General features: G+C 37.2%; 1 protein-coding gene across 3 annotated transcripts; it reads right to left on the bottom strand.

Annotated features, from left to right (window-relative positions):
* Positions 1-2915: 2915 nt before the first annotated feature.
* Positions 2916-22562, bottom strand: LOC144444583 (uncharacterized). Of its 3 annotated transcripts, none has more exons than XM_078134061.1 (10): positions 22217-22562; positions 15348-15556; positions 11785-11893; positions 11230-11349; positions 10536-10723; positions 9604-9726; positions 8716-8872; positions 8020-8172; positions 7310-7375; positions 2916-5891 (listed from the first exon to the last, which is right to left on the bottom strand). In XM_078134061.1, exons 1-10 carry the CDS (start codon positions 22254-22256, stop codon positions 5701-5703), a joined length of 1356 nt encoding a protein of 451 aa, XP_077990187.1. In that variant the 5' UTR covers positions 22257-22562; the 3' UTR covers positions 2916-5700. The 3 variants fall into 3 exon arrangements, with proteins under 3 accessions (XP_077990187.1, XP_077990188.1, XP_077990189.1); XM_078134062.1 differs by having other exon boundaries at positions 7316-7375; XM_078134063.1 differs by lacking the exon at positions 7310-7375.
* Positions 22563-22675: the final 113 nt, after the last annotated feature.

Raw genomic sequence — 22675 nt, 5'->3', positions numbered from 1 at the left:
TGTATGGAATAAACTAACTGAAGAACTTGGCGATATAATGGATAAGTATGACGAATCAGAAAATGACAAGTTTATCGGTCTGACGGGCGAGGAACAACTCCTACTCGGCAAAATAATCGATAAACACCCAGTGAACATCCAATGGTTACCCGTTGAACATTTTGTTTGTGGAGAGTGGTATACACATGAAGAGATGCGAGAACGAACCCATCCTATAGTAATTCTGAATAATTATATCAGAGGAAATGATCAAAAAGAACATCGTGCAAAGAAATGGGGTCATTGGTCGGTATCGGATGATGGTGTCTGTAAGGCCTGTACAGAAAAAAATGTGAAACTATAAGGCGTAAAAAAAATTGTGTGGTTCCGATTACATTCAATTTCAGAATAGGTGGGGTCGGTAGATTTTTTATTCAATTTTTTAATTTTTTTTTCTTGTGTGAGTGTCTAGTTCAGGTAGTTATGTTTTTTCCATTGTTTTCCATGTGGTCTCTGTGTTATTGGCTTCTTCTCATCAGATGTACAGCCATTACAGATTGGAAGAAATATCTTTTTCAGTTGATGTCAGTTCCCGCATCCACTATTTCTTGCGAGACTTCACACAATTTTCGCGATTTTCTTTTTTATTTCTCGAATACGTAAAAAAAAAAGTTTGGGGTCGGCGTAAAAAACTAGGTAGGGTGGGGTAACCGGAACCAAACAAGTTTTTTTATTTGGCCTAACATGTTAGGCAGTTGTCGGGTTGTAACATATTAAAAGTAAAATGAAAATATAATGTTATGCCATAGTCATGTTCAATTTATATTATAGTTCATACTGTTCATGGGATTTCAGATATAAGCCTATGTCAAATCTAATACATAGTTATTGGTTTTTAGAGGTATAAATACAATTTTATACTTCAGCTAGGTGGAACCAAAAGTCTGAAGAACTATTAGATATTACCGCTTACTAGTCTGTTAATATCTAGCTAGCAAACCAAGTCTTCGGGGGGAATGGGGGGGGGGGGGTAGTTAGTCAGATATTCAAACTAATAGTCGTTTAAACAGCTTCTAACTTATTTTGGTTAAGTATTGTCTAATTATGATCAAATAACCCGTTGCTTTCCTAGTTAGTTCTTGGTAGTCTGCTTTTCAGTTCATGTATTTTAAGTTGATACTATTTGAGTATATATGTGCTCCTCCCAATGAGTACCATTTGATCACCCAAAACTAGTCGAAAAATAAAAATAACTTCCATACTTACGAGAAAATAAATGATATTTGGAATAACTTTGAGTCGTCTTGTTTTTAAACAATACCTTGAAATTGGGGAAATTCATTAATTAAAATGCCTGGTTAAAATGTTAATTATGCTAATTAATTCATGTACACACATTTCGCCAATAGATAGATTTGCATGTATATTGCTTCACTCAACAGTACGCTGTACGTTACTGTGACCATACAACTACCATGATTTTACCAGTGAAAAAGACAACGTTGTACTACCAAATCAGAGAGAGTTTGAGGTTTCAATTTACGCCAAGCACGATGACTTTTATATCTCACACAGCGTTGTTTGTTCCAGTCAGATTACATATTAAAACAGAATACGATACTAAAAACGCACAAGCATATCAAACGATGCATTTTATCTTACTGTGAACACACATCGACATCCCTTTTGGATTAAACAAGACACATTCAAACACAAAACTGCAAAACTGTTTATTTGTGTTTACCGTGTAATATTTAATGTGCGTGTGTAATGGATATATCCCTAACAAAAAAAAAACGTTTGTGTGAGATATCACGAGCCGACTGACTGAAACGCTATAATCTTTCTGGATTGGTAGTAAGTATTGGAAATAGAACAAGACACGTCAGTGCCGAGATGTATTTTCTATTAATACCAGTCCTCCATTTATGATGACTTATGATATTCGTTCTACCACAGCACCCATCTCGTATTTTCACATGTACACCGCATTATCATCTAAACCACCCCACATTGCTCGTACCATATGGTATTATTGAAACAACATAATTTACATTAAGTTTACTTTACTTCTTTTTTGATAGCTGTGGGTTATAAATCTACTTAAAATATAAAACGTATTTGAAATATTGAAGAGCGTCTAGATGAGATCCTTGACATTTTTGTACAGGCACTGGTGGATGTTTTAGCATTTAAATTGCTCATATCTCGTTTTATTGCAGTTCAGATAAAAAACGCCGCTTCGTGTTGGGCTTTGTGTACATAAGCTTATTATGAAATTAACGATCGAATTTTATAATTAAAAAAAAATCATCTCCTTACCGCACGATTATTCTCAACAGATTTAAAGGTTAAAGTTTATTTTCTAAAGCGCATTTTCTGTGATATTCAAAAACACTACACATAAGGCGTTATAGAAAAACACCCCCTTTTCCGCGAAATTTCTAACAAGCATGCGTACCCGCTTCGTCTGGGACTGCCACCACCGGGAATTGGAACTATTATTACTTATCAGCTCCTGGACTAGTAAACACAAGTGCTTAAGCATGTCTACGAGGTAAAATATTGCTTGGTGTCTAGAAATAAGAATATTATGCCACTAATTAGTGACACTTTTGGACACTTTGGCCCTTTACATAATGCACTATAAATAAGGATATGTAATCCTCAGCATGTGAGGCTATATAACAGAACCATCTAAGATAAAGCCTAAACTACAATGGGTGATTTTCCGGTTCTATGCTAGGATGTTGTCAATCAGCTACATGTAAGCTTCTGCCGAGTATTCCTCATTAATAAATAATTGTGCGTTCATTTTTCATCTCAAAATCGTCATGACTTTTCGTTATCCCAACAAGACATACCACACAAGACATGACTTACACACTAGGAACTATATTAACAAAGAAATTATCATTCTGAAAATAATTTGGCGTTTCGTCTGTTTATTTGAAGAGTTATACAAAGAAATCTGTCATATAAATATATACACATTTAAATAAAATATACAACATCTTACGTCACATCTCGGCACCAATGACATGTCAACACGTCACATCCCGGCACCAATGACATGTCAACACGTCACATCAAGGCACTAATGGCATGTCAACATGTCACATCACGACGCCAATGGCATGTCAACACGTCACATCACGACGCCAATGGCATGTCAACTGTTGGGATAAATTGTCTAAACTTAGGACTGGGCTCATTATTTGGGAAGACTTTTTTTCAAGGTACAAGTCAAGGTATATACATCCGTCCGTAGTAAATATATATTGTCAAGTCATCTTTTTGTCGACAACTCAATTTTCAAGTTTCAATTCAATTTAAAGTCTTCTTGTAAAGATAAAACAAAATGACAAAAACAAAATTTTGATTTTGAGTGAAATGTAAACTTACAACAGTCGTAAACACAAAAAGATTACTGGAAAATACAGAACTATTTTAATATCCAATGTTTACAAATATCTTCTATTATAAAAGTCTCTTCTACAATATGGATGGTTTTTTGTCTGTTAACATGACGTAGACTGGAAACATGTACAGTGGTTATTACCATGGTGACACCAGACTGCCACTGCTTTCAAGCTGTCCAAGCTAATATTAGGCATTATCCGTCTCGCGGGAGACACCATTGAGTGCATAGCAACCACGTCACGCTGAAGTGTCAACCGCTTAGCAACACCATTGTTCTCGACGTCATCGTACGTACAGTGCAGTATACTTCCATGGTATGATAAATCAAGGGAAGCAAACTTTTAAAGTATGGTTGTAAAAACGATGTGCGTATGTAAAATTCGCCGACAGGGGTTTCATAACTAGCCGTCAGACGTTACGGTGATTTTTGGCCGTCTGGGCGCAGATGAAGAGCGGTTGAGATTGACACAGTGTTACCTTTGAATTCAGTTTCGACATGAACTTGAAAATATTACAGTTGGATCCAGTCGAGGATCGCAGGCCCTATGGTTGAAAACTTGCATGTCAGGTCGCGAATATTGTATTCCTATTTTTAAACAACGTCTAAATTTTGATACAATGTCATAACTTTTCCATAGACTTTTTATACGTCGCGTAGCGTCGTCTAAAAACCAACACAACAAAGCATACGGGATCACTTTACTGTAACGTGCTGTTAATAGTTGGCAATGATGTCATTCTTAGTCTGTAATTCGTCGGCTAAATTCGTCCGGGTCCGCTAAAAACTTTGAAAACGGTTGAGAATTTTTTTTCACTGTCTTTGATTTTATCATATAAATTTATAAATGGGCTATATATATGTATTTAAAATTAAAATTTAGAGATACTATGTCGTTTTATTTTACTAATTTGGACTATGAGTTCTACAACATCAGTGTTCATCGAACTCAAGTATAAACATGGCTGATACATACACGTGTTTCACGCATCGCCGGTGATTCCCTATTCTAGTTCCTGACGACCGTATTCCGATTTTACTCTAAGTTATTAACCTTATTAAGGTAGGGTAAAATCGGAATACGGTCGTCGGGAACTAGACTGGTACGTATTGTATGAAGATAACATGTGGTAAAATCGTAATACGATTGTCAGGAACTGACTATGATTTCCCGACCTGTGATGATAATTTAGAACTTTTCAATTCTGAACTCTAGGACCAAAACGGGACATTTGCACTCTAAAAATGTGTAAGACTTTTTGCTTATTTGTCAACAGTGTAAATGTCAACGGTTCATAAGGGCTTACGGCCGGCCGGTGGATGTGTAGTACTACGCCACACTTCATGTGCATTGCATTCTAATATACTTCTATTGAAAATTGGTGACGGGAAACGTTTCCACCATGTACATGTGTACTAATAATCAAAACTACTCGATTTTGCTTGTCATTAATTACCATTTCTCAAGATTGAAATATTATAGCCATCTAGTATGCTGCATACGTTTGGCACTGACAATGTATTCCCAGAAATGACAGTCAGTTTGGAAATATAATGATGGTGTGACACCGTGACGTATTTTTCTTTTAAACTTGTTGTTGACACGCCATATTTTCGAAACATGCTCTTTAGTTCGTGTACTTTCAATTTTTCAATGTCTTCCATGACGACTTACGATTGTAGATGGTCACAAACGATAGTATTTTTTCAGACTAATGCGTTGACTTTCATATAAACAACTTGGCCAATCCGCAAAGCTTGACCCTCGTAGCAACCGTTGCTAGGTTATTTGCATATCTCGCGAGATCTGCCGCGAGACGGGGAATGCTTTATTGTCTCAGACTTACTCTTTAAAGTACGCCCTGACATGGCGCCCTCATGCATCGGCAACCTTTTGGCCGGTGAGGGCGGAACAACACGACGGCTTACAGTCCCTGTATTCTGAATTTTTCCATTCATTTTGACTACTTTGAAACAGATCGAATGTATATTTGCATATTGAACATTTTTTCTCGTCAAACACGTTTATCTCAGATATAACTTGTTTTGTCCAAATCGAAGATCGAAATACCTCCAAACAACGTTAACTGGCAGAAATGGTAATTTCTTGGGGAAATAGCGCAACTACTCTATGGAGAGCGCAAATTGGGGAAAGTCCCGAGAATTTAGCACCGTAGGCTTGAGGCTGGAAAGTATAATACTCAGTGGAAATATCAAACTTGAACTCGACAAGTCAACTTAATAATCATAATTCTGACATGCGCATTACATTATATACTATCAAGGTGGATTATGGTCTGTCACCTTACGTCGTTGAAAATCTTTAAAATTAAATTGTTCAAAATAATCACAATGGTAATACATTTTATTGATATATTTGTTGTGGCACCCCTTCCACAGGAAATTTTTGAAGGATCGGAATTACCTACTGGAACAATCGGAGTGTGTTTACGAGTTGTACGTGTCTCTTCGGGCTTTACCGTTGTTGGGTCTGCAATGCATAATAATATAGAAAAACAGTTTTGCGTGAATTTACGATATAACATGCGCTTAGTTTGTTGATATGTATGTACCAAGATGCTGTGACGTGTTCCCGGTCCCTTGTACAATTACAATGCGCCCTCATCGGTAACAGTTGCATGCATGAGAAATAGGCGCTGCGCTGTGAGTGAATATCTACTAATTACATTACAAAGTGGTAACGAAATTAATGGCACTGTTTTTCTTCGTGTATTTCGGTCTCAAATATCGACCTGCTATATCCTGCACATTAAATACCACAAATTGGTGATATGCATAGTTTGTATATAACTCATACGCGTCGAGATTACCGTGTAGAATTTTTTGAGTTTTTTGTTCGTAAGAGACGAAAATATCTTTTGGCAATGAGCTTAATTAATCATATTGAGAACAAGACAACCTGTTACCATTGAAGTCTAGCATAATTTTGATAGCAAATTGTTTTTGTTTTTTTTGCAATCCATTCGTGATAATACTGTGCGTGCAAGAAAGTTGTTCATGCACACTTTCATTTGACAATTTTGATACAGTGTATTTATACACACATTTTAAATGATGACATTAACAGAATTGGAAAGTTGCACATACAAAGTGTATGTTGTCATCATGTCTTTGACGAATTATGGGAATTCTACAAGGACGACAAAATGGCAAGTCTGGGAGTCCATTGAGAGAAAGACAAATCACTGGAAAAATAATGCCATTTCCGCTTTCAATTCCGAAAGAAACACATTCTCTTCTTCCGCATGCGCACTACACATCTGTACACATTTACATCTAGCTACAACAACACTGACATCTGAAAATTGACACCAAGGCCTGGACTTAATGTGATTTTATCTGTGAAAAATGTGATTTGACTTTAATCAGAAATGTACACGAAAACAAACTTGCTTTTACCCTACTATGATATTTTCAAAGTTTAGAGGAGAGAATAATGAGAAAGTTGGAAACATATAAGTTATTAGTTGTAGTTTTCCTAATATTGAGATGTGCTTGATTGTCACCGTCATAAAAGTGAAGCCATCTACATTTTTTTTCGAGGGACTACTGGTCACATAAAGCAATATTGATATGTGGCTTCCCACTGTCGTATTAGTGGTGTCCCCAACTCAGGCTCAGCTCGTAACATACATGTAAGGACGTCTTCCATTCGTACCACTTAGTTGAATAATGATATGCCAACATTGCATCATGGGAGTTAACATGGCTCGCTTGTAGGCGGACAAAGAGGAAATGACGTGATCTGGGCGGACCGTAATGAGAGATACTACACTACACTACTGTGACACTACTCTAGGGTTAAAATGGAAGACGTTAGAGAGTACTTTATCATCTATTGGAGAATTAGTTCGATTGTCGCTAGATATTTAGTATGTAGATACGTACATATACCTGAAATTGTGCTATGAAATGGAAAACTTTCTGTGGTTTCATCAAAAACGTCTCCTTCATCTAGAATATTGGAAGTGAAAATCGGAAGACACAAAATGAAGATTATTGGAACTTCAAAACAATGCAGACTTATTTTATTCAGATAGTTTTCATGCACAGCATATGCGATTGTCTTTCGAAAACGTTCAATGGATATACATGCATCAACTTTAGAAAAAGACGTCAGCTGTGAACGTTGATTTTGAAGTTGGAACTGTATCAAAGAAACAGTGTGAACTGGGTCGGGCGATTGGTCAACCTTTTTAATATTACGTTAGATTCAGCATGCTACATAAAAAAAACGTCTGCCAAAAGTGGATATTTAATAACGTGTATTTTCCCTTTTTAGAGTCATGTAACTTCGGTTGTTGAAATGAACAGCGCCACCGTTCGTCGGATGATTCCGACCCTTGTTTTTGTAGGTAAAATGAAGTAACAGGAAAGCTTGAACGTTCCTTTTAACAAACTCATGCTAGTGTAAAAATTCAATTAGGTTTTTCATTTTTGGAGACTCGTCTTGATAAACTTTAGCATTTCAAAAGTAGATTATTAAATTATTTCCATGGTACGATGGGCAACAATGTCATAATTCACAATTAGATTTTTCCACGATTTATACCTTCCTCTAAAATGTCATGCAATTCACTTTCAAGATGGCAACTTACCGTAACAATCGTCTCCCGAACTACTAAGATTTAACAAAGTGTCTACAACTGCTTTTGATATCTTCGTTAGGAAACTAATTTTAACTTGTGAGATGATGCCAACGTTATCACACATACGGTGATGGCATAATTGCATATCACCCCGAAAATTAGCTGAAGGGAGAGAGAAAAAGAAGAACAATTAGACACCTTTATAATCATTGAAAATGAATACTTCGAAACTGTTACCTTCCAAAAATTGTCCAGACAGTTTAACCGTAATTAGTAGCTAGACATGATATTAAATCATTGGTTTAAAAGTCTGTATGGTTTTCATATTGCGTTAATTATAACCAGTGAAGTGAAACGTGTCAAGACTACCGCCCTCACAGACGAAACTAGTCTAGTTCCTGTACAGTATCGTTACCATTTACACCTCCATGTGGTTTAGTTTCGAGACAGTATAACCTACAACTTTTGCAACTTTGTGGCTCATTTATCGGTATTTGAGAGAACTCTGCAGATTTACAAAACTAATCCGATTCGTTTACTGATTTCGGGGTCAGCCGACTGAAGCCCTCACATTCAAGACAAGCAGAAAACAATTATACTATTATGCGCAGTACAAATTACATTAATGTAGAGCATACTAATGGAGCTGGAATTTCATTCCTTGTTTTGTCTCCTGTCGCCATTGACAATGCGCAAATAATTTACCTGAATCTGTGAGTTGTATTGCATTAAAATCGGAACTAGATCTCCAAAAATTATGATGATCACTTCTAAGTTGTGCTCTGTAAAGTCGTTTATCATTGGTTGTAGGCTGACCAGTGATCGGTACAACCACAGATTCCAACCGAAACGATGAGTTGCTCTGAGAAAAAAAAAATAATCAAGTTAGACAAAACTGAGAATAAATTTAGATTGTGTACGTCATCAAAATAGTAGCTTTCAACCTCAGTGGGTGTTCAGTTTTCTCAAATCAGTCTGGTGACGTCATAAGTTCAGTCCAGCTTCAAGTTGATACTATGATAGAAGCCAGTTCACCTGAAACAGAAAGTTGTCTGACTCGCCGGACTTGGAAAAAAATTTACCTTACATTCTACATTTCATCGGCTGACACAACAGAAATCTAACAATATCGCTACATTTTCTTTACGTGAACTACCTAAAAGTGTATCATACCCAAAAAAGGATCAAAATGTAACAATTCTACTTCAATTGAACTAACTTTCAAAGAGACAAATAAAAATGTGACAGTTTTTAACTCAAGTTATTTGTCGAGTCAGACGACATCTGTTTTAGATTCATTGGCTTCTAGTATATGATAAAGACCCATCTGTACAGAGGTCGTAGAGTCACACTAAACCACCTCCAGAGACGATTAAAATCGTGCCATGACCGGAGAAAAATCCCTGAAGACGACCTGAGGACCCACGTTGAAAGCTAACATTTACTTTCGAGCATTTGATGCAGTGCAACGTTTTTAGCTACAAAAATGAGTTTATCATCATGACAGATTAAGCTGTTTCATAACCTGTGATCATTGAGTCAAATTTTGACAACTTGATTAAAGAAGTGAGCGAGCTATTTTAATTTGCATACCTGGTCATTGTAACTCCATGTAAATGTATCTGTTAAAATATTATCTCTTGGCCTTGAGTAAAGAAATAAAAAGTCACCTCTGAAGTCGTTTGTTTGAATGCTATTATATGGATCACCAAATAACTGAAAAATGAAAGTAAAGAGAAAAATATTTATTTTATATTCAAAATATGAAATAATTGTATGGTGAAAATAGATGTTTCTGTTTTCAGTGTATATAAGATTTAGTTATATTGCAGGCTTAGCGCTTGTCAGGAATATGCATGTTATGAATTGGTTTGCGAAAAACTTCAAAGGCCATAAATAACCTACTAGCTAGTAGAAAACCTTATGACTGTTGTTATTGTTCGTTCTTACCACTCAACGACCTTTGATGAATGAGACAACTAAAGAAATACGATTTGGCTATATATCTAAATGCAATATTCGATAAGTCGAAACTATGAACATTACAACTTTAAGCTACTATGAAATGGAACACAGTTTTGATCCCTCGTCATAAAGCCACTAGCTTCTTTACGGCAGCGCTTAACAGACGTCCCCGTGCAAAGGTATTATTTTTCGTTGCGAGGGTAGAACAATTTTACCCTGGCTTGCAAGAGTTTTCTGATCAGAATAGTAACTGAAAATTAATGAACTATAGACATACTGATCGGAAATACAAGATTCGCCGGTTTACAACCACACTCTAGCGAATCGACATGGGTCATGATAAGTTTTCTTGCACTCACGACCAGAAAAGACGAATTGACTTGCTTGAGAGTGTGAAATACTGACTGACGCCGTAAGAAGGCCAGGTGGTCTTACCGGCGACGATGGGAACACGTATAAAACATTACTTGGTTCATTCCAAGTAGAAGTTTTGTCACACTGGCAGAAAATCACACAACCTTCAGACACGAAAAAGGAAGTAAATCATTATAATTACTAACAATATTAAATCCACCAGGTAATGCTTGACTGTTCTCGCTACTATCCCAATTCATTAGTGTATCCGCAATTAAAGCCCCTTGGAATTGTGGGTAATTTCGTTCCGCCATAAAGGTGATTAACCAGTCATCAACGAACCGTTGACTACCACATGGTACATCCCAATAACACGGATCACCAGCCCAGGATACTGAAATAAAAATATGATAATATAATGATCACCATTTGGTATGAAATGGAGGTCAATAGTCACAGACGATTGATTATATGCATCTAACTGTACATGTATAACTGGTACCAGTCGGCAATAAATGAACTTGCAAATATGTGACTAGACGGTTAACTGGATGTCTGTGTATGTATGTATGTATGTGTGTGTGTGTGTATGTATGTATGTATGTATGTATGTATGTATGTATGTATGTATGTATGTATGTATGCATGCATGCATGCATGCATGTATGTATGTACTACGTAAGTGTACGTACGTACGTAGTGTAACTGTGTGTGCAGTTTAGAGAACTTGCCAAAATACGTTTCAAATTGTTTTAATATTGCCATTGCTGTACAAGTTCGTATACTTATTAAAGTTAGGTCTGTTCGTATCACGTCTTCAGTATATACACCGAAACATAAAGCCTCGACCTCGGATGAAAATTAGAGTTAGACATTAATGTTTCATGTAGTAGAACTTACTAGTATATTCTGTATAATCAAATGCAACAAATAAAATTGTGTAGTCTGGTTGGCAACGAGATGATACAACTCTTGCTGTTTCCAATAGCAACGCCATACCACTTCCATTGTCGTCCACACCTGCAATACAAACGCAAATCTCCTCGTATTTACATAATAACCATGTGTATTTGTCAAAACTGTTTTCATTTCAACTTGATCTGATATACAGCTATTTACTCAAGTAAACAAATCGTATTAGAATACACGGTATACAATGTTCTGTGATCAAGAGTCAGTATATAACAATCGGATTATCCGATTAAAGCCAACATGTTTTTTTTTTCTTTTTTGCCATCTAATTGTACTATACTGAGTTGCTTTTTTTATGAAATTCGATCATGTATTTATGAAAACTGTGTACGATACATGATCTCCACCCTGGTCAACTTTCAGGTGACTTACGTGTTCCATTTCCTGGTGAAATTAACACAATATGACCTTTCACCCTTCATCAAACATACGTGATAGATATAATATGTGTATTCTTTAATTTAATTAGCAATAAATACGAACCAGGCGTGGCGTCAGCTGTGTCATAGTGAGCACCCAGTAATACAAGGCGATCATTCGGCGTGTTTGACTGCTTCCCATTTAGTATACCTATTACGTTTGTACCGTTGAACTGGAGTGAAAAAAAGACGAGAGAATGTCACGACCCCCTGGTAATGTCATGTATGCTTTATTCAGTTTGGCACGTATTGTATTTGATGCATGATTTCCGACTCCATAGAAACGTACAATACCTCTGACAAAATGAAAGTAGATCACACAGTATGGTATTCAATCATGTACTTGTTTGGATGTTTGATCACATTCTTCGTTGTCCTGCAACATTACTTTAATCTGTATCCCTTTACAAAGGCCATGTGTATGTATGTCGGTTCCTTTCTCTTTCTATATGCATATTGGCTTACTTCATGTTTGCCAATCTCAATCTGTCTGTCTGTCTGTCTGTCTGTCTGTCTGTCTGTCTGTTTGTCTGTATGTCTGTCTGTATGTCTGTCTTTTCTCACTGTCTCTATCTGTCTGTATGTCTGTCTTCCTCGTCTGTCTGTCTGTTTGTCTGTCTGTCTGTCTGTCTGTCTATATCTGTATGTCTGTCTTTCCTCACTCTGTCTCTATCTGTTTGTATGTCTGTCTCCCTCGTCTGTCTGTCTCTGTCTCCCTCGTCTGTCTGTCTGTCTGTCTGTCTGTCTCCCTCGTCTCTCTGTCTCTCTATCTCTCTCTCTCTCTATCTCTCTCTCTCTCTCTCTATCTATCTCTCTCTCTCTCTCTCTCTCTCTCTCTCTCTCTCTCTCTCTCTCTCTCTCTCTCTCTCTCTCTCTCTCTCTCTCTCTCTCTCTCTCTCTCTCTCTCTCTCTCTCTCTCTCTCTCTCTCTCTCTCTCTCCATACATGTTCCCGTTGTTGGTGCGAAATATGTACATGAATAAAAGTGTGTCTCTTATTTCTTTCTCTGTCTACCCCCCCCCCCTCCTCCTCCTCTTTACTTAATTTACACCCCACTCCATTCTCCCATAAATTCAACACACCGGTCCGGTATGATGGATTACAGACACGCGTATTTGCTCTGCGGGAATTTGATTTTCATTAAAATTTCTTATTACTCTTTGACCAAGTAATAAACAATTTGGTGGAAACCAAACTTTTACCGACATTACATTTCCTTCCTATGATTAGGGTCGACAACGTAGGGTTATATCAATTACATGTAATATCTCCTGCGTTGTAGATTCCGATTTACTCAAGGACTTCTTCGATCATGCATGTTATTTTTCCCAGCAAGTCAGTGTCTGTAGATTTAACTTCAAGTTGTTCATTCATCTGCACACTCAATGCATTGAAATGAAGATTCAGCATCTTGACCGAGGCAATGTTCTACTGAGTTTGGCATAATACAAATGAACATTATACTCGTTGCAAGTCCATCTCTATACATGGCATGCCATTTCACTGTCATAAATCCCAGTAACTTCTATAGCCATAACCTGTTACAGTAGTATATTTTACCGTAGACTAGACATGAATTGACGAAATGAAGATTCTCCATTTTGACCAAGGTAATTTTCTACTGCAGGGTTTGCGATAGCGATGTCCAAAAGAAGAATCGCTCTGTTTACAGGCAAGCGTATTAATGCTTAGATTACTGTTTTCCTAATAAAATGACTAAAAGTCTCCTAATTATTTCTCTTTCTACCTCCCCTCCTTCCCCTCTTTACTTTTTAGAACACTGTCTTGGTCAAGTTGCCGAATCTTCATTACAATGTATTGCGAATGTAGCTGCGTGAAGTAAGTCTACAGACACCGACTTGCTGTTCGTTATCTTTCATACATTTGATAAACTAATCTGTCATTTCACAATTTAACTGTTTTTCTCAAACATGTGGAAATTTTTTTTTGCTATGAATTACTTTTGATAATGCAGTGCCAAATACGAATTTGGGCTCAGATGAATCATACTTTTTTAGTGTGATTTTTACAATAAATATTGAGTTTAAAATTGTCCATGCCACCATGCAACTCATGAATGTCCAGCCTCTAATAGATCTGAAGGTTAAAACTATTATATTGACTTCAAAGCGTGTCTATCGCAATCTATAATCTGTAAAATACGTCGTGTTGTTAATCTCTATCAGGCTTCAGATGAGTGTTTTGGCTAATACAGCATGGCATGCCTGTATCTTACAGACTACCACAATCCATTGATAGCCGTTTATAGCGTTGAACAGTTACGGTAAGGGGTATATACCCGAATGCCAAATTGAAAACATTTGGACTTCGACAGAAAACGTATGATTTTGGTTTCATAAAATGACGAGACAAGACACGTGTATATTTCAAATCCAATCTTGTATCCATCTATCACTACTTCTTCTAGGAACAGATGTCGTTACAATTGGCTTCGTCCACTTTAGCAAAGATTCAATCGTTGTTACATTATTTTCTTTGAAAGTGTAGATGGTACCGATGGTATTATTTGATAAATGACTATGGTGTGTGTTGTCATCACGTGACCTATTTCCGACGATACCGATATTGTACAGCTGGAAACGTCAATACGGTTTGACATTTACAACGAATGTAATATCAGCTGTTGACATTTCTTCTAATGATATTTCCAGATATATCACATATTTCTATATACACAATGTATGTGTGCTTTGTTGTCTATTTCCACAACTCGTATCTTCCAGCCATACATGTCATGCAAAAATTCATCCATCCATCCATTCCATCGATCATCCACCAATTCATTCATTCATTCATTCATTCATTCATTCATTTCATACATTCATTCATGTTCGTTCATTTGATAGTTTGCAATTGCATTCATTCATTCATTCGTTCGTTCGTTCGTTCATGTTTTCGTTCATGTCAAAATTGTTAATTAATTCATTCATCCATCCATCCATCCATCATCCATCCATCTATCCACTCGCCCGCCCGCCCAACCACCCACCCACCCACCCATCCACCCACACAACCTACCCACCCACACTCAGCTAAGCTATTGAGGTACCAGCAAGCACACAATACATCTTCCATCATTTAATCTATCCATATGTGTTTGTCTACACAATTCTTCGTAATTACTTCTGCTTATTTATCATCTTCTTTCATTTTTTCGCGAATCATTCGTTTATTCTTGAAGAACAAAGAGGGAACTCATCTGTCGATAAGTATACATGCTCTACACATACATACATACATACATACATACATACATACATACATACATACATACATACATACATACATACATACATACATACGCACGCACGCACGCACGCACGCAGGCTGGCTGGCTGACAGACAGACAGACAGACAGACAGACAGACAGACAGACAGACAGACAGACAGACAGACAGACAGACAGACAGACAGACAGACAGACAGACAGACAGACAGACACATTATACTGTTTCTCAAAAAGTTCCCCTTCATTACTCCTTATAGGGAACAGAGTGTGTCCCAAGTTTGCCTGAATGCGTTTCAATATCCAGCATTCTTGATTAGTGTGTGTGTGGTGTATATACTGTAACTATCTGCTTATATAAACATATGTCAGGGTACATACCTCTGCTTTTCTGGTTGGGAAATTGTGCATGACGACCTCTAGACCGTAGTCTTCAAACGTATCTCTAACAAAGTCTCGAACTACGTATTTCGCTGTAATATTGACGTCATGGCGACGCGACATATGAAAGTGATGACGTAGCAACGTTTCTAGATTTTCTTCTTTCACTTGAGATAGACTGGCTTCTTTTAACAATGTTCCAAAAACAGCTGGAAAAGAGAAATAAAAGAATTTATTAATTAAATCAAACAGCTGGGCTCGGTGAATATTGTTCGTTCCATAATATAGTCAAACTTAAACTTACAACACGATGAAAATATCATCTCAGCTTAAAGCTAATAAACATAGTTTCGCAGACAGCTGTACGTACCGTTAGAGTTTATACATATCGAACATGTCGCCTTAAGCCTTCTACAAGTATTGAATTCCAAGAGTGGCGAGTTTTAAAAATCTCAGTCCGATGATTTCAACCATATGTGATAATGTCCTGAACTTTGTGAAATCAATATTTGGCATCTAGTATAATTTTGACTAGGTTACAAGTGACCGGAACACTTCTTGACATCTTTTCTTGACTTCTTTGACCACGAGATGTCATTCAGCAAGCATTATGTAATCAATCATTCCGTTTTGTGTCAGCTGTTACCAGTGTCTTTTCCATGAGAAATAAGCACTGTGTTGGTTTTCTTGGGTATTTTGTGTCATGTAACTATTTATAGATTTTTTGGTCCAATACTGGTTTGTCCCATAGAAATGAAAAAACAAAATCGTTCTGCTCCTTTCAGTGACGTACAGCTAGCTAGGCAAACGTATTTTAGTACAGTGACTTTTGTATGTACACGATATATAAATACTATAGTCCATGAAATCAACTGTGGTTAGATTTATAATTGTATATTTGTTAGGGGGTCTAGTCCTATTCCTTTCATTAACAACAGACAAGGAAGAAACTCTTTCTCAACAGTCTGTCCTTTATGTATGTATGTATGTATGTATGTATGTATGTATGTATGTATGTATGTATGTATGTATGTATGTATGTATGTATGTATGTATGTGTATGTATGTATGTATGTATGTATGGGTCGTTTTGTCATCAACCACAACCGTGTTTGTCATCTTATAATTAAAATTAAAGTCACTGTAAAAAGTCCCATGCATCAACTTGTGACCTTGTCCACTTCTAAGATATCACGTGACAGTCAGTTAGCACCTTGTTGAAGTTTGTTTGTTTGTATAAGTTAAATATCAAGTGGCAATCCGACAGCCATTCCTTCATGTTAACATTTTTCAATGCAAACAAAAACAAACTTCTCAGAGCCACAAGTTTTGTATTTAACCAAACCGATTTATCAAAGTGCTTTCAATTTTGACGATAGCGCCTTTGTCACGGTGTGTTGTTGCAGTCAGAATGTGTTCCGCCTTCACAAGTATGTGTGTGAGGCCCAACACACAAGTAGGTGGCTAGGGTTGATGGGTCCATATCCGTGCTATTGTTGTGTGGGTCGCCAGTCGTGTCACCACAACATTGCAGCAATGCCAGACTTCACTCTAATGAGAAACTACTTATTGATGTTTTGAGTCTATATAATATACATATTAGTTCAACCCCAAAACTAAGAGACGTGCGACTAAACGCCAAAACTTTCCGCTAAATGTTTTATACAAAATGGAAAATCTTTGCTAGGATTGAAAATGAAGAATTAACTTTTTTGATTTAGAGTGGATGAAATTGAGAAGTGAAAACAGTCTGGCAGACAATTCATGAAGACGAATTTAATTTAACAAGTTTGGCGCGAAAACATTCGCGTGTCCTAGAGGGGTTAACCCAACACTACATACAATGTCAGAGACGTGATATATCTCGAGTTTCATTGTTTGAAATTAGTTGTACGGTCAGTTGTTATGAGTAAGTCCCTCGTTTTACCAAAGTCTACATATGTACAGCACTGTGTATTCAATTTTTAGAATTCTTAGCATAGCATATACGTGGAAGTATGTGAGTGTATTTGGATGTGTGAAATGCTACAGATTAAGTATAAAAGTGACATATTAGAGCGATTTTTATTTCCATAACTCTATCGCTTTTAGTCCTGTGAAAGTCATTACATATGCAAGAGTCGGTCTCTTTAAAGTTTATTTGAAGTTTAACAACTAAAGAAACAGATAATTTAATACAATGTATACTTTTTCGTCTACATGTGGAATTTATAACATTTAGTAGTTGTAAAAGACACGACCTTGTTGTTCTATCGAGGGACTCCTATAAACAAATTGGAAAACACAGTGAGCTTGTAAGTTAAAAATTATCCGTATTTTTCAAGAGTAAAAAAATTAGCCTTAGCAACTAGAGCACAATACTTAGCCTTAGAGACAAGAGCACAATGTTTAGCAACAAGAGGACAATACTTAGCCTTAGCGACAAGAGCACAGTACTCAACCTTAGCGACAAGAGCACAGTACTCAACCTTAGCGACAAGAGCACAGTACTCAACCTTAGCGACAAGAGCACAGTACTCAACCTTAGCGACAAGAGCACAATATTTAGCCTTAGCGACAAGACCACAATATTTAGCCTTAGCGACATAAGAGCACAATACTTAGGCCTAGCGACAAAAGCACAACAAAACTCAAAGAATGTTTATTATTTAGAAAGTTTTCTTACTGATATTTCGATTCCATGCGAAAAACGACTTGAATCATGATATTTTTTCATTACATAGCTTGGCCAGAACTCTACAAATTCATGTAAAATATGTAAATGAACTAAATATAACTCTTAAATATTATGATAGTTGCATAGATCAACTTCAACACCTCTGTGCAAAGCCAAATGCGTTGATAAATCCGTATGAAGTAATTAAAATCTCAGCACACATACGAATAAAGATTTAAATTCGAGCCAGACTCCTAAGACTTCAGTAATAGCAATGTGTTACATATATCGTATGTAGTCTACATGTACATGTATGTAATGAGTCAGAATAAATGAGAAGCGTTGTCATTATACCCACAATGCAGCAGTTTTCGGTGGTATCTTATGAACTAAAGTCTTGCAACCTTAATACAATGTATGTCTTGAGGATATACATGTCTGGCACATATGACTAAATGTCCAAGCTTAACATGCTAAACGTTTTTGTAGAAACCTGCTCACAGAGACTGATATAAATATCTACAGGCACACGACTGTGTAAATAATCGTTCTCAGTGATGAGGGCATTTGATAGGGAAAAAAAGTAAGTTTTAACCTTCGATGTCAAAGCTAATTACTCGTTGGATCTGAGGTTGTCCATAGTGACTCATATTGATATGTTCTCAACGCTTGTTTGTCTAGTGTTAGTTCTTTAAGTGCTTTCAAAGTTTCCAAAGTTGATCCCCTTCTGTCAGTATGTTCGTTGGCTAGCCTGGCTGTTAATATTGTCTGTCTGTCTGTCTGTCTGTCTGTCTGTCTGTCTGTCTGTCTGCCTACCTATCTGCCTGCCTGTCTATCTGCCTGCCTGTCTGACATGTGTGTTTATGTCTGTCTCTGTCTGTCTGTCTGTCTGTCTGTCTGTCTGTCTGTCTGTCTGTCTGTCTGTCTGTCTGTCTGTCTGTCTGTCTGTCTGTCTGTCTGTCTGTTTGCCTGTCTTTCTGTCTGTCTTCAAACTTGCCTGTCTGCATGTAGCCCGCATGTAACACATTCACATTAACAAACAATAGCTTGTAATATTCTATCATACTTGCAAATAGACAACAAATATCGATACAAATATTGATTATTCATGGAATAATTTAATAATTGTCGAAATGATGGAGATATATTTTTAGAAAAGATTGTATGTGAGACGTTGTTTAGTTAAGTTTTCGTTTCCATTTATTACGCACATAGTTTAGATGCTTTTAATGCAGCACAAGAACTTCACAGAAATGGTATAAGATAATTTCATTCAAAGGTCAGAAGGTTAAAGGTCATGATGAATATCAAAACAACCACACAAGCGGGATCATACATCAAACAGTTGGTCTCGTGTTCTTTGTGAAATCTGATCAGCTCCCTGGAGAAACTACCGGCGTAATACAGTGACAAGACATTCTAGATATTTAGTTGTTGCCGATAAACCCTTAGTGGTGACTGATTTCCAGAAACACTTTACTGGTTTTCAGTGTTACTTTTAGCTTTCACTGACTGTAGACATTTACTTGTAAAGTACAGAGTGCAGTGACTTAGATTAGGTCGACAAAAGTTCACTTGTATTGTACGTATTGTGGGTCCAATATTCCTGACCCCTGACCCCTGACCCCTGACCCCTTTCCACTTCTGTGACATTATGTTTCAATAGAATCACGATACACTTTAATTGCAATTCAGAATCTGATTTGGTATACATGTGTACTACTTTCAATATAGAATGTTCAATTTTAAGTGTCTTGTCGCTTGTTTTGTTTTTATAACTCATTTTGCTAGCTATACTGTTATTTTTTAATCTTTGGATTAGATATGTCACGGTTTAGTGATGTACTATTTGTTATAATATATGTTGTGTTGTGTTGTGTTGTGTTGTGTTGTGTTGTGTTGTGTTGTGTTGTGTTGTGTTGTGGTGAGCTGTGTTGTGCTGTGTGGTGTTGTGTGGTGAGCTGTGCTGTGCTGTGTTGTGTTGTGTTGTGTTGTGTTGTGTTGTGTTGTGTTGTGTTGTGTTGTGCTGTGTTGTGTTGTGTTGTGTTGTGGTGAGCTGTGCTGTGCTGTGCTGTGTTGTGTTGTGCTGTTATGTGATGTGCTGTGCTGTGTTGTGTCGTGTCGTGTTGTGTCGTTTCGAGTTGTGTTGTGTTGTGTTGTGTTGTGTTGTGTTGTGTTGTGTTGTGTTGTGTTGTGTTGTGTTGTGTTGTTATATTTTTGAAGCATTATTCTACACCATCTCGTTCACTCGCTTTGTAACATGTGATTAACTGTTCTGAATGATGTAACACTACCTTGAGCTGCCCTGGACTGTTCTCCTAGCCTGTGTACTGTTGTTGTTGATCTACAACAAGGTCGTCGTATGATGAGATTTGATACTACAGTCTCTGGACATGTATTACATGAACAGTTACTTTATTCACACCGACGACTAGCCACAGATGAAACAAATTAAGTACAATGCCCCCAGGTATCTACCGAAACAACTCTATTTGGCTTGGACAGCAGAAAGGTTAGATTGTCTGTGTTTAGATTAGGATTCTTGTAATGGAGAGTTGGGTTTTATCGTTATCTTTTAGATTATCGTACAAAAAACTGAAAAATACCGCCACTGGTCATGCAGGAATACTTTCACTAAAAGAAACAAATAAAATTGGCGGGATTTGCAACATATACAGTTTATGTAGACGACATAGGTAGATATTCAAGGTTAGTCTGTTAATCGAAATTACAAGTTATCTAAATTTGGTGTTAATGAGAGGAATGTATGTTGGGGTGAACTAGCCTGGTGCAATGACTATTCCAAGACATTTGGTGTCTGTAGGAAATTCCAACCGAGTAATAAAAACTGCTAGAAGCTTGGGAAAGACAGACGAGAAGAGAAATAAGCCAGTACAGGACTATGGAAGGTAAAGGGAAGAGGTTTTATTTATGAGAAGCAGACGATGGAAAACAAGCTGACAAAATAGTATGCATATATTGCCAAACTGAGGGATGGTGAGATCACATGCTTTTCCACAACGTAATATATATGTTCAATGGAGTGCAATCCACTGTAATATATAGAGAATACAATGTATGCATTAAACTTGGCGGTGTGTTAGACATTTTACCCCCATCACTGGTGGCCGTATCAGGGTATCATGGAACGGAAGGAACTATATACTTCACAATAAAGGAAACACTCATAATAGTATTTTGAAAAAATGAATCACTGTATTTTCGGCATGTTACTTAATAAAATTCTACTCTAGTGAATGGAAAGATTTTGAAACCACACGTACAAGATATTTCCTGGTTTGGGAAATGTGGTTGCTTTATAAACACGTACACTTCATAGACGAGGCACACCCCTTGTATTGCTATAAGGCTAGCCTATACGTCATGATAGTGATTCAGAGTTGTGTGTGTCAAGTTTTATCTCTTAACATATTTCAGCTATGACTACTTATCTGCTTAGAAAAGAAACTAAGTCAAATCGTGTAACAATGTTGTGACGTATACTGCGTAGATACAACCGATGAACATACCACATGAACCATTAGAGAGTTTAAGTGTTTCAAGTATTGTAATTTGTTTGCGTTGCAAACAATATGAACGCCATGTTAAAACAAAAGGCCACGTTTTAGTGGACATTATGCACTTATTAAAATTATAAATAGACTGTGTGTTTTTGTAGGTATAATATTAATAATATAGAGAGACAGACATTATTGAACGGTGATTTCCACACACATTCCATGATTCTACACGATTCAAACTGCCTGGGGTGATATGCGGATATAGTCACTGTCACACAACAGCGTAGGCTCGACCCACCACCTATACATCATGGCATGTACTCGTGTTTGATTATCGATGTTTTCAGTCCACACACACACACACCGTTGTGCAAACTACAAGTGTACATAAAACGAGTGGTGGCTCCGCTAAACTATGTATCGAATTGACTGACAAAAGGGCTACGTGAATGAGACAGAGTTTGACTTGAGACGTGTAGACAAATTACCTCTATCTAATGAGTCGGATTACACGGTCTCTCTACGGGATGTTTGATATAATACGCTGCGGTTTACAGCGGGCGTGTCGAACAACAAAGGACGCCGAAGTGGGCCTTTCTCGGGGCTATTGACGAGGCCGCATAGCCACAGGGTAAATTACCTGTCCGCTAATATATATTTGCGCAGGAAAAAAGATATCGATTAAAACGTACCTGGCAGATATAGAGATAAAAGTAATACTTTTCGTAACATCTTCCTTCGACCTGGTTTTCAGCCTGAGCAATGGTGACGTTGGGATTGCTGGTAGACCTATAGTACGTCGTAAATACACGCAGCAAAGTATTATCGCGTGAACTGACTGTTTATGGGTTTTGAGAGTAAACAGCGCATTCCATTTCACTGCCTTGCAAAGCACAGGTAAAGAAATCGGTAATAATTAAACCAGTCTGGAGGCCACAGTAAATCCATACGCTGTAACGGCGCTAATGGTAAACTTTTTTTTCTGCAGAACAAACCAGTTATAGTGATGATCTAGCATTAGTACATCCTGGCGTTTCACAAGCTGGGGCTCAACTGTTCGAGACAAACAGACGTTGGTGTTGATAGTCGTATGCGGCGAACTCTGAACTTTCTCCTTTTAATGGTGTCAGTCGGTGAAGCGTTGATAGAAT

This window comes from Glandiceps talaboti, chromosome 13 (assembly GCF_964340395.1).
Source record: "Glandiceps talaboti chromosome 13, keGlaTala1.1, whole genome shotgun sequence".
Lineage (NCBI taxonomy): Eukaryota > Metazoa > Hemichordata > Enteropneusta > Spengelidae > Glandiceps > Glandiceps talaboti.
This window is presented reverse-complemented; position numbering and strand designations above follow the sequence as displayed.

Excerpts from the sequence above, each read along its gene's own strand:
- LOC144444583 (XM_078134061.1), bottom strand. The coding sequence starts at position 22,256 with ATGTTACGAAAAGTATTACTTTTATCTCTATATCTGCCAG. Across the intron at positions 10,724-11,229 it reads TGATTATACAGAATATACTA|TATCCTGGGCTGGTGATCCG; the intron begins GTAAGTTCTACT and ends TTTTTATTTCAG. Across the intron at positions 5,892-7,309 it reads TAGCACAATTTCAGGTATAT|ACCCAACAACGGTAAAGCCC; the intron begins GTACGTATCTAC and ends TATGCATTGCAG.